General features: G+C 33.9%; 1 protein-coding gene across 1 annotated transcript; it reads left to right on the plus strand.

The window, feature by feature from the left end:
- The first annotated feature begins 7486 nt into the window (after positions 1-7486).
- On the plus strand, positions 7487-8030 carry LOC142222660 (uncharacterized). The gene has a single exon (XM_075292911.1). It carries the CDS (start codon positions 7540-7542, stop codon positions 7876-7878), a length of 339 nt encoding a protein of 112 aa, XP_075149026.1. The 5' UTR covers positions 7487-7539; the 3' UTR covers positions 7879-8030.
- Positions 8031-13074: the final 5044 nt, after the last annotated feature.

The raw sequence follows: 13074 nt of genomic DNA on the forward strand, positions 1-13074 counted from the left end.
TTTCGCCTTGAGAGCAGCATTTTATGTATGTGTGGACATGTGTTTTGTTTATCATTTTGGCATTATGGGCATTTTTTTTTCTTGGTTCGTTAAAAGAAATCAGGGGTCTTCATAAAAATAACGAAAGGGCACTATACTCTTTTTAGAGTTGGGACAGTAAAATGAAATAAGGAGGAAATAGTGAAATAGTAGTTTAGTTCCTCTTTATTAATAAGTAGTCCACGAGGAGTTGACGGACACCTTCAAATATAAACCAGTAAGGAAAGTCTAAAGTCGGGCGGGGCCGACTATATTATACCCTGCACCACTTTGTAGATCTAAATTTTCGATACCATATCACATCCGTCAAATGTGTTGGGGGCTATATATATATAAAGGTTTGTCCCAAATACATACATTTAAATATCACTCGATCTGGAAGAATTTGATAGACTTCTACAAAATCTATAAACTCAAAATTGAAGTCGGCTAATGCACTAGGGTGGAACACAATGTTAGTAAAAAAATATGGGAAACGTTTAAATCTGAAGCAATTTTAAGGAAACTTCGAAAAAGTTTATTTATGATTTATCGCTCGATATATATGTATTAGAAGTTTAGGAAAATTAGAGTCATTTTTACAACCATTGACCATTTTTGTCGAAATCAGAAAAACATATATATGGGAGGTATATCTAAATCTGAACCGATTTCAAGCAAATTTGGCACGCATAGTTACAACGCTAATTCTACTCCCTATGCAAAATTTCAACTAAATCGGAGCCAAAAATTGGCCTCTGTGGGCAAATGAGTGTAAATCGGGCGAAGCTATATATGGGAGATATATCCAAATCTGAACCGATTTCAACCAAATTTGGCACGCATAGTTACAATGCTAATTCTACTCCCTGTGCAAAATTTCAACTAAATCGGAGTAAAAATTGACCTCTGTGGTCATATGAGTGTAAATCGGGCGAAAGCTATATATGGGAGATATATCCAAATCTGAACCGATTTCAACCAAATTTGGCACGCATAGTTACAATGCTAATTCTACTCCCCATGCAAAATTTCAACTAAATCGGAGCACAAAATTGGCCTCTGTGGGCAAATTAGTGTAAATCGGGCGAAACCTATATATGGGAGCTATATCTAAATCTGAACCGATTTTGCTGATATTTTGCAAGTTTTTCGAGACTCCTAAAATATTCGGATGTACGGAATTTGAGGAAGATCGGTTGATATACACGCCAATTATGACCAGATCGGTGAAAAATATATATGGCAGCTATATCTAAATCTGAACCGATTTTTTCCAAAATCAATAGGGATCGTCTTTGAGCCGAAACAGGACCCCATACCAAATTTTAGGACAATCGGACTAAAACTGCGAGCTGTACTTTGCACACAAAAATACATCAACAGACAGACAGACAGACGGACAGACAGACAGACAGACAGACAGACGGACATCGCTAAATCGACTCAGAATTTAATTCTAAGCCGATCCGTATACTAAAAGGTTGGTCTATGATTACTCCTTCTTGGCGTTACATACAAATGCACAAACTTATTATACCCTGTACCACAGTAGTGGTGAAGGGTATAAAAATGGTCCTCGGTTCGATTCTCCGTGCAGGCGAAAGGTAAAATTTAAAAAAAATTATAAAAGTGAATAATTTCTTCAACATTATTTGTATTACAGAAAAAGGTGCCAAGAACTAAAATATTTCGTGGAAGTGAAAATTACGAGTATGTTAGGCAATGAGCACAATCGTCTTTGGGAAAAATTCTTCCAAGCATTTGATATTTTTGGGCTCAAAATGCTTCCAAACATATAATATGTTCACATAAAACAAACATATTAATATTTCGGCAGTATCCAATAATATATGTGCTTCCTGCAAAATATGTTTGGAACATATGTTAAAGAAGCGTTTTTTTTTTGAGGGTGTATCACTAAAAGTTATAAAAAACGTTAATTATTTTCAAAAATATATGGGGCACTTAATATTAGTTGCAAATGTTTTGAACAGGTCAAAACTCTTTTTTTTAATAATTTTATAAATTATAAATAATCAAAGGCTTTAGATTACCAAAACTTCTAGAGGAACATCGATCGGCGAGAAGAATAGCGAACAGATATATCAATGCGGCGAAACCCGAATATTATGCAACGCATTTCAAATCTGATCTAGATTCCAGGGACAAATGGAGAATCATGTAAAATATTGGTGTTGGGAAGTCTAAGTCATCGGGCAGTTAGCATGGAGATACTAATGATTTGAACTAAATGTTTTCTAATATTCCTGCCCCTCCGACAGACAAATCCTTCTATGACAAGGATGACAGTGTAGGAGGAAACTTATCTGAGAGGAACGATTTCGAGTTCAGGTGCGTAACCCAAGATGAAGTCATAGGCCAAATGCTATTGGCCTGGATGGAATGGACCCCATGTTTATACGAATACTGCTCCCTCAACGTGTACCTCTTTTCACCTACTTACTCGTATTTAACACAATTCTGACTTCCAGCACTTATCCCACCATAATCTAATGTAATTCAGAGTAACGACCCATTGCTATTTTGACTTTCAAAGTGTTCGAAAAGATTTTACATAAGCAGACATATGATTATCTTGTTCGTGGTAACTTGTTATCTGAAAGGCAGTCCGGTTTTCGCAGAGATCACAGTTGTGTAAGTGCACTGATCGAAGTATCAGAATCAATTAGGAGAAATATTGATGAGAACCGTGTTACTTTTCTCGTCCTCTTAGATCACTCAAAGGCTTTCGATATTGTTGATCACACAATGTTATGTCTGAAACTTCAACGTTTTTTTCAATTTCTCGCCTACTGTAATCACGTGCACACCTCTAGTTTAGAACGGAGATAATTTTTCATTGCAATTACCAGTTACGATAGGGGTTCCACAGGGTTCTATAATTGGACCTCTATTATAAATAGTCCATAGTCAGATGCTTATGTATGCAGACGACATACAAATCTTTTTTAGTAGTCCGGTAGGTGAGTGTTTGGGGAAACTTAACCACAACCTTGATCGTGTGTTTCGATGGTCTGCTACTAAATCCACAAAGGTCTAAATGTTTGATTATACACAAGAATAGAAGGTTCCCTTTGTCGAATGCTGATATTCTGATAAATGGTCAGAAAATCGATGTAGTCACTAGTGCTAAGAATTTTGTAGTGGTAGTCAATAGCACTTTGTGTTGGTCATGTCATGTAAACACATGTTACGTGCTTTATGGGGTACTCATTCATACACGCCAGTCAATATTCGACTTCTCCTGGCAAAAAGTCTTTTGATACCGGGTTTAATTTACGGATCTGAACTCTTCGCAAATTGTGACTCCGTGAGCAAAAATAGACTTAACATGGCATTCAATAGTATAGTTCCCTATATGTATAGGTTACGCAGTGTAGATTTACAAACCGGTACTACACTGAAAAAATATTTACGTGATATTAAAGATTACGCAACCTAAATTCAAGAATGCGAAATTTACAAAATATTAAATTTCTATAAAATAAGGAATTTTTAATTAAAATAAAGTTTATAATCTTTGCTTCAAAAATTGTTTTCATTAAATTTAAGACAAAAATTTTGTAAATTTGCGTCCCTCCGTTAAAGTCGCATGTCCTTGAACTAGGGCTAATTTTCCTTAAAGTAAAGAAACACATTTTTGATTTAAAGAAATTGAAATGAAAATCTGTATCTTAATTTTAATTTTAATGGTCCCAGATTTAAGACCAGATAGGTCGCTAAAAAATTTATTTATTTTAAAGAAGCCGCATCTTGGAATCAATACCAAAATCCTTAAGGGAAGGTCAAAATCTTTGAATCCAAGTAAACTTTTTTGAGTGTTCTAACCTCTTTCCTCTCGTTTAAATACTTCCGTATCCAAGCTAGTCAATGTTATGCAAGCTTTGCTACCTATGTTTTGATTTTGTAGCAAAATCACCCCATTCTACTGAGCACGGTCGGAAGCAAAGTTAGCAAACATGTTTAGAAGATGTTCCAAAAAATCGACCGTTACATACAGCGAAAAAAATTTTGTCGTGAGGCCAAAGATTTCATGTCCTTAAAATACGAATGCAAATTTTGCTTAGCATAAAAGACGCCTTTCTCTAATATAAAGTTTTTTTCTATAAACTTTTCAATGAAGTCGTATTGTCTTTATAATTAAGTGATTTGACTTAAAAATTGGTATTGTAACATGAAAGAAAATTTTTTTGGGGTAAGGTCAAATTGACTTTAAAAATTCAGAAAAATTCTTTAATTAAATTGTCTTTTTGCATCTTGACTACAAAGCAAAAAATCGTTCAAAATTAGGACACTTTATTTTAAGGACTGTTTTTTTACTTGAAACATAGCATAATTTCTACTGGAAGTCGAGTTTTAATTTGGAGAATAAAGTTGTCGTTAACTCGTTATTAAAGGACTTTGATAGCATATGAAGAAAACAAGTATATACGGCCGTAAGTTCGGCCAGGCCGAAGCTTATGTACCCTCCATCATGGATTGCGTAGAAACTTCATCTAAACACTGCCATCCACAATCGAATTACTTAATTTGCGGTAACGCTTGCCAATGGCAAGGTATCTTAAAACCTCCTAACACCATCTTCTAAATTGTATGTAAGTCCATACGTGGTATATATTAAATCAAAAAAGATGATCCAATACGTATATTTTGACAAAATTTTCTACAGAAATAAAATTTTAACAAAATTTTCTATAGAAATAAAATTTTCACAAAATTTTGTATAGAAATAAAAATTTTGACAAAATTTTGTATAGAAATAAAATTTTGATAAAAATTTCTACAGAAATAAAATTTTGACAAAAATTTCTACAGAAATAAAATTTTAACAAAATTTTCTATAGAAATAACCTTTTGACAAAATTTTCTATAGAAATAAAATCTTGGTAGATTATTTTTGGCTCGAGTGGCAACCATGATTATGAACCGAATAAAATTTGAACAAAATTTTCTATAGAAATAAAATTTTGACAAAATTTTCTATAGAAACAAAATTTTGACAATGATGAAAATTTTATTATGAACCGAATAAAATTTTAACAAAATTTTCTCTAGAAATAAAATTTTGACAAAATTTTCTATACAAATAAAATTTTGACAAAATTTTCTATAGTAATAAAATTTTGGTAGATTATTTTTGGCTCTAGTGGCAACCATGATTATGAACCGATATGGACCAATTTTTGTGTGATTGGACCAATTTTGGTGTGGTTGTTAGCGACCATATACTAACAGCACGTGCCTAATTTGAACCGGATCGGATGAATTTGAGGGTCCTCAACCCAAATCTGGGGATCGGTTTATATGGGCGTCATATATAATTATGGACCGATGTGGACAAATTTTTGCACGGTTGTTAGAAACCATATACCAACATCATGTACCAAATTTCAGCCGGATCGGATGAAATTTGCTTCTCTTTTAGGCTCCGCAAGCCAAATCTGGGGATCGGTTTATATGGGGGCTATATATAATTATGGACCGATGTGGACCAATTTTTGCATAGTTGTTAGAAACCATATACCAACACCATATACCAAATTTCAGCCGGATCGGATGAAATATGCTTCTGTTATAGGCTCCACAAGCCAAATCTGAGGGTCCCTTTATATGGGGGCTATACGTAAAAGTGGACCGATATGGCCCATTTTCAATACCATCCGACCTACATCGATAACAACTACTTGTGCCAAGTTTCAAGTCGATAGCTTGTTTCGTTCGGAAGTTAGCGTGATTTCAACAGACGGACGGACGGACGGACGGACGGACGGACATGCTTAGATCGACTCAGAATTTCACCACGACCCAGAATATATATACTTTATGGGGTCTTAGAGCAATATATCGATGTGTTACAAACGGAATAACCAAGTTAATATATCCCCATCCTATGATGGAGGGTATAAAAAAGCTGAAAAAAAACGAAAAATTAAAATTTGCTTCCTAAAAGCAAGAACACAAAACCTAAATTTAAAAGAGAATTGTGTCTTAAAAGTATCCTAACTTGTATTATCCGCTTCTTTGGCTCGTTATCAATACCAAAATATTTAAAGTAAAGACAAAATCTTTGAAATCTTTGGCATGCTTTTTTTTAGTGTAGTAGACTACTTACTACACGGTTGAAAAATACTGTTTTTCATATGATTGGCTATAAACATTATATGTTTGGAACACAAATTTTTAAACACAATATTTTTGAGTGCAAGCATATAATGTTCATAAACTAGCATAACATGTTTGGGACATATATGTTAATATGTTAGAACATATTATGTTTGGGACATAAAATGTTTGTAAATATAATATGCTTGGAGGCAAACATATATTAATTTAGAAATAGCCTATAAACATATATGTGTTTAGTAGCTTGGAGCGCTATTTAACAGGGAGCGATATTGAATTAAGTTGGTGGTTGTTGCTTGTTATTACAAAATTAACATTTTATTTTCCCTTGGGCAATTGATCAGCTACTTCTTTGATCCTTACAAACTGTGTGGTCCGCTGTTCGAATCCCCGTCCGGCAAAAGGTAAAATTAAAATAAAAAAATCATAAAATTGAATAATTTCTTCTACAATGTTTGTATTACAGAAAAAGGTGCTAAGAACTAAAAAATCTCGTGGAAGTGAGAAAGATGTGAGGGAATATACAATTAGGCAGAAACAAAATTTTGAGCATTCAGGTCGAAAACCTATATTGTTAGCACCTATATTACCTGTTTATTTTCATAATTCATTATGATTGTAAATATATAAATAAATAAATAAAATTTTGAGCACAATATTGTTTGGGAGAATTTTTTTTAAGCATATAATATTTTTGGGTGCAAAATGCATCCAAACATATTATATGTTCACATAATAACATATTGTTTTTTGGAAGACAACATTATTGAATTTGGATGCAAAAATACAAAATGTTTGGAACTTAGACTACCCAAACATATATTGTTTAGACCAATATGCTTTCAAATATATAAATGTTTGGGCAATACCCAAAAATGTATATGCTTGAAGCAATATATGTTTGGGAGTATATGTTACAGAAGCGATTTTTTGTGAGGGTGTATATGACAAATATAAATACAATTTTTCACAAATATTTGTAAAATTGTGTACGTTGAGTACTTATCGGACCACCCTCCTACTTGTTTTTAACGCAAAATTCCTTAACTCAATCATGTAAAAGTCAATTTGCATTAACTATAGAAAACATTTATCACTTAGTTTACAATGCACTACTGTCTGAAGCAGATAAGAATATCATTTGTCCAGACTATTAAATTGTTATCTAAAATTTATGAAAGCTTCATATCCAGTCCAATGTCATTTTGATACTATCAACTTTTAAATATCCCAATCTAATAAGGAAATTTGATTTACTTATCATTACTGGATAGCACTTCCTTTGTTTTATTTCTTCATATATAAAAGGGGTCACTTTATGTTTTAAGATCAGTAGCAATTCTACATTGAATTTTATCACAACTATCTAGCATCATGAAAATCTACGCCGTTTGTTTGATCGTCTTCGCAATTGCCGTTGCATGTCAAGCTCAAGGCAATCAAGCTCTTAACAATAATCCAGCCTATACAGGACAACCTGGATGCCAAACAGAAGAGGAAGTAACTTTGGCACTTTATCCACATTTTCGTTTAAGGAATGCCTATTGGAGATGCTCAGTATTGGGACAACCGGCTACATTGGAAATGTGCCCCGTAGCTGAAGGATTTTTGGAACCTCTGAGAGCTTGTGTGCCATGGGGTCTATGGTACTGGACTCCCACTGTAGCTCCTTCTAGCGCTCCCCTTCCACCAACACTAGAAGTTTTTGCCTAAGTGTAAATAATTTTACAAAATGGATTCCTATTTGATTCACTTTTATTGTATACCGTGTATCACGACTAAGTCTAACTGCGAAGAATTGGATTAATTTCTCAAATAAAAAAAAAAATAAATAAATAAACCAATCAATGTCTTGACATTTGTAATGAAGAATATTTTATTTCCAATTATCACTTGTTGGGACAAAACCTGTACCACTCAATATTAGAGATCTACAGGCGTATGATTATGTCCCTAAGAGTGAATATTATGGTGAGTTCGATTTTCCAAACATTTTTCTCACTCACACCAAAGAACAAATTTGCGGACATTTTTGGAAGTGCTTTTAAAGTTGTGCCTTTAGAACAACTCACAATTTTTTTGCTGGGAAAAGTGTGGAACTACTTTTAGTTGCTTTATTATAAATTAATTGTCGAGTTATTTTGATGTCTAATTTTTTATTCAATTTTATGAAATAAAACATTAATTGAACCTATAAGTTCAGTCTATAAATTTTTAGCTAGGGGGGCTATAGCCCCCCCCTAGGAAAATTGTCTAGCTACATTAATGGATGTACATTCTGCACCACCCATTACATACTGAAAGAATTCGTCATAGATATATTATAAGGTACTAAAATGGCACAAAAAATAAAAGGTCCGGTATTTCTATGGACATATGCAACAAGACGATGTTTTAGAGTAGTATATGCAAGGTGGCTGATATGTAATGCAACAAAGTAAAGCGCTACATTTTCTCACTTTTTTAATATTATTGTTCAAAAGCAAAAAATTCCGGGAAAACAAATTACCAACGGATTGAGATCTGGAAATGTTGGCCATTTCTTTTTCGGCCATTCTTGGTGCAGACTCTTGCCCATAATCTGTGGCGAACATATTTGTATTCCCAAGGCTTCGATATTGTCTTAAGGACATTTTCCCGAAAATATTCGACATTTCGACGGCAGCTAACGCCATTACCATAGGCAGCGCTTGAGTTCTGGCGGCCAAGTTATCCATATTATTATCGGAATTGGGATGTTAGAAATTATAACATATTTTTGGTGTTTTTCGCCATTCGAGAGTTGGCATCACTGATCGATAGTGTAAAATTTCAGCTGACTTCTTTGACAAGTAAAGCCGATCATTTTGATTGTTCACAAAATTGGCAACTGGCCAAACTGAAAAAAATGCTTGCATGGTTCCGAATATTTTGCCTTTACTTTAATGACTTTGATATTGTTTCCGAGCCACAGAAGGGGAGAATTGAAGCAAAAATATTTTTAGGACAAAATTCTCTTTTAAATTTGAATTAGGCGTACTTGATATTTTTTTTATTTTTTAATGTTTTTTTTTTTTGCTTTGTAATCAAGAAAACATCAACAAATTTAAATATGGTTTGTTTTTTTTTTTTGTGAATTATTAAAGCCTAGATGAACTTAGTTAAACAAAAATGTCCTTGTTCTAAAAATACGAAAAAAAAATTTCCTTAAGTTCTTTTAATGCCATTTTTTGTAACTGGCTTCATATTTTTTAAAGGATAATTTTAACTTTTTATACCCACCAACATAGAATGGTGACGCGGGTATAATAAGTTTGTCATTCCGTTTGTAACACATCGAAATATCGATTTCCGGCTATATAAAGTATATATATTCTTGATCAGGGAGAAATGCTAAGACGATATAACGATGACCGTCTGTCCGTCTGTCTGTCTGGCTGTCTGTTGTAATCACGCTACAGTCTTCAATAATAAAGCAATCGTGATGAAATTTCGCACAAACTCGTCTTTTATCTGCAGGAAGATCAAGTTCGAAGATGGGCTATATCGGTCCAAGTTTTGATAGTCCCCATATAAACCGACCTCCCGATTTGGGGTCTTGGGCTTATAACAACCTTAGTTTCTATCCAATTTGCCTGAAATTGGAAATCTAGAGGTATTTTATGACCACAAAGAGGTGTGCCAAAAATGGTGAGTATCGGTCCATGTTTTGGTATAGCCCCCATATAGACCGATCTCCCGATTATATTTCTAGGGCTTCTAGAATTGATAGTTTCTATCCAATTCGCCTGAAATTGGAAATCTAGAGGTATTTTAGCACCATAAAGAGGTGTGCCAAAAATGGTGACTATCGGTTGATGTTTAGGTATAGCCCCCATATAGACCGATTTCCCGATTTTACTTCTTGGGATTCTAGAATCCGTAGTTATTATCCAATTTGGTTGAAATTTGAAATCTAGAGGTATTTTAGGACCATAAAGAGGTGTGCTAAAAATGGTGATTATCGATCCAGGTTTTGGTATATCCCCATATAGACCGATCTCCCGATTTGGGGTCTTGGGCTTATAGAATCCGTGGTTTTTATCCAATTTGCCTGAAATTCGAAATCTAGAGGTATTTTAGAACAATAAAGAGGTGTGCCGAAAATGGTGAGTATCGGTTCATGTTTTGGTATAGCCCCCATATAGACCAATCTCCAGTTTTTACTTTTAAAATCTGTAGTTTTTATCCAATTTTCCTGAAATTAGAAATCTAGAGGTATTTTAAAACCCTAAAGAGGTGTGCTGAAAATGATGAGCATCGGACCATGTTTTTATATAGGCACCATATAGACCGATCTCCAGATTTTATTCTTGGGCTTATAGAAACCGTAGTTTTTATCTAACTTGCCTCAAATTGGAAATCTAGAGGTATTTTAGGACCATAAAAAGGTATGCCGAAAATGGTGAGTATAGGTCCATGTTTTGATATAGCCATCAGATAGACCGATCTCCCGATATTACTTTTTGGGCTTCTAGAAACCGTAATTGTTGTCCGCTTTGCCTGAAATAGAAAATCTGGAGGTTTTTAGGTATACAAATAGGTGTGCATGAAATGATTTTATTTTTAGGCTTCCAGAATCCGTAGTTTTTATCCAATTTGCCTGAAATGAGAAATCTACAGGTATTATAGGACCTTATATATGAGAGCCGAAAATGGCGTGTATTGGTCCATGTTTTGGTTTATCTCCCAAATAGACCGATCTCCCGATTTTACTTCTTGGGCTTTTAGAAACCATAGTTTTTATCAAATTTGCATGAAATTTTAAATCTAAAAGTATTTTAGGAACATAGAGAGGTGTGCCGAAAATGGTGAATATCGGTCCATGTGCACTGATAATGAAAATTGCTTGAAACTGAATTATAGTTTCCAGATTTTACTTCTGGTAAGCATTCAGATAATGGGGGTAAAAATCTACAGATGTTAGATTTTAAATCAAGGCGTTATTTCATTTTCATTTCATTTTCTTGCACACTTGCACACGATGTTTATGATTCCTCTAAAACTCAAGCAAATATGGTTCCAGAATCTGATCTAGTCTTCATAGGTAAAATCTTTGAATTTATTTTCGGGAAGTGTACTGGTTGAACTGATCTGCTTGTCACCAAATCCCCCTGAAATTTTCACAGGAAACTATAATATTTGATTCATGGTGGTGGGCCGGCCGAACTTACTTCTTTATATACTTGTTTAATGTTTTGTTTTTTTTTTTTTGCTTTGTAATCAAGAAAACATCAACAAAATTTAAAGACTGGTTGTTTTTTGTGAATTATTAAAGCCAAGATGAACTTAGTTAAACAAAAATGTCCTAGTTCTAAAAATACGAAAAAAAAATTCCTTATGTTCTTTTAATTAAATTTTTTGTAACTCGCTTCATATTTTTAAAGGATAATTTTAACTTTTTATACCCACCATCATAGAATGGTGACGGGGGTATAATAAGTTTGTCATTCCGTTTGTAACACATCGAAATATCGATTTCCGACTATATAAAGTATATATATTCTTGATCAGGGAGAAATGCTAAGACGATATAACGATGTCCGTCTGTCTGGCTGTCTGGTGTAATCACGCTACAGTCTTCAATAATGAAGCAATCGTGCTGAAATTTTGCACAAACTCGTCTTTTGTCTGCAGGCAGGTCAAAATCGAAGATGGGCTATATCGGTCCAGGTTTTGATATAGTCCCCATATAAACCGACCACCTGATTCGGGTCTTGGGCTTATAAAAACCGTAGTTTTTATCCAATTTGCCTGAAATTTGAAATCTAGAGGCATTTTAGGACCATAGAGAGTTGTGCCAAAAATGGTGAGTATCGGTCCATGTTTTGGTATAGTCCCCATATAGACCGATCTCCCGATTTAATTTCTTGGGATTCTAGAATCCGTAGTTTTTATCCAATTTGCCGAAAATTTGAAATCTAGAGTTACTTTAGGACCGTAAAGAGGTGTGCCAAAAATAGTGCGTATCGGTTCATGTTTTGGTATATCCCCCATATAGACAGATCTCCCGATATTATTTCTTGGGCTTCTAGACTCCGTAGTTTTTATCCAATTTGCCTGAAATTTGAAATCTAGAGGTATTCTAGGACCATAAAGAGGTGTGCCGAAAATGGTGAGTATCGGTCCATGTTTTGGTATAGCACCCATAGAAACCAATCTCCCGATTTCACTTCTTGGACTTATAGTAACATTAGTTTTTATCCAATTTACCTCAAATTGAAAATCAAGAGGTATTTTAGGACCATAAAAAATTTTAAAAAATGTATGTATGTAAATTAAAATTATTTGTGCAAAATATCACAGAAGGCATTAAAAATCTTAAAAAATTATGTATTTGGTAAAATATCACAGAAATTTTTAATTCACATCCAAAACACTGAATTCGGATCATACCATACCTTAACCCTTTCACTACCGATGTCCACTTAGAAGGACATTCGAAAAAGACACCAAATTCTATTTTCCTACTTAGTTTTGATTTATTTCTCAATGTTTAAAGCAGAGGCTTTAATCTAAATAAGCTATAAATATATAAGTGTTTTGGAAACTTCCATCTTTGTAATGAACACATGTTAAATTTTGTTCCGATCTGGCAACTCCTTCATATAAAGCAACTCCTTCATATGAAACAAGTGTTCAAAAAAGACGCATCCGATGTTTTTTTTTTACAATGTTTATCGGGACAAGAAATTCATAATGATATGGTGAATGTGTTAGGTGAAAATGCTCCTTCATATGCAACAGTAAAAAATTGGGTTGCTGAATTTAAACGTTGTCGTACAAGCATTGAAGATGAACCACGTAGTGGACGTCGAAAAACAGCAACAACAACAGAAATTGTAGCCAAAGTGCATGATATGGTATTAAATGATCGACGAATCAAAAGTG

Source organism: Haematobia irritans, chromosome 1 (assembly GCF_050003625.1).
Source record: "Haematobia irritans isolate KBUSLIRL chromosome 1, ASM5000362v1, whole genome shotgun sequence".
Classification (NCBI taxonomy): Eukaryota; Metazoa; Arthropoda; class Insecta; order Diptera; family Muscidae; genus Haematobia; species Haematobia irritans.

Excerpts from the sequence above, each read along its gene's own strand:
- LOC142222660 (XM_075292911.1), top strand. The coding sequence starts at position 7,540 with ATGAAAATCTACGCCGTTTGTTTGATCGTCTTCGCAATTGCCGTTGCA.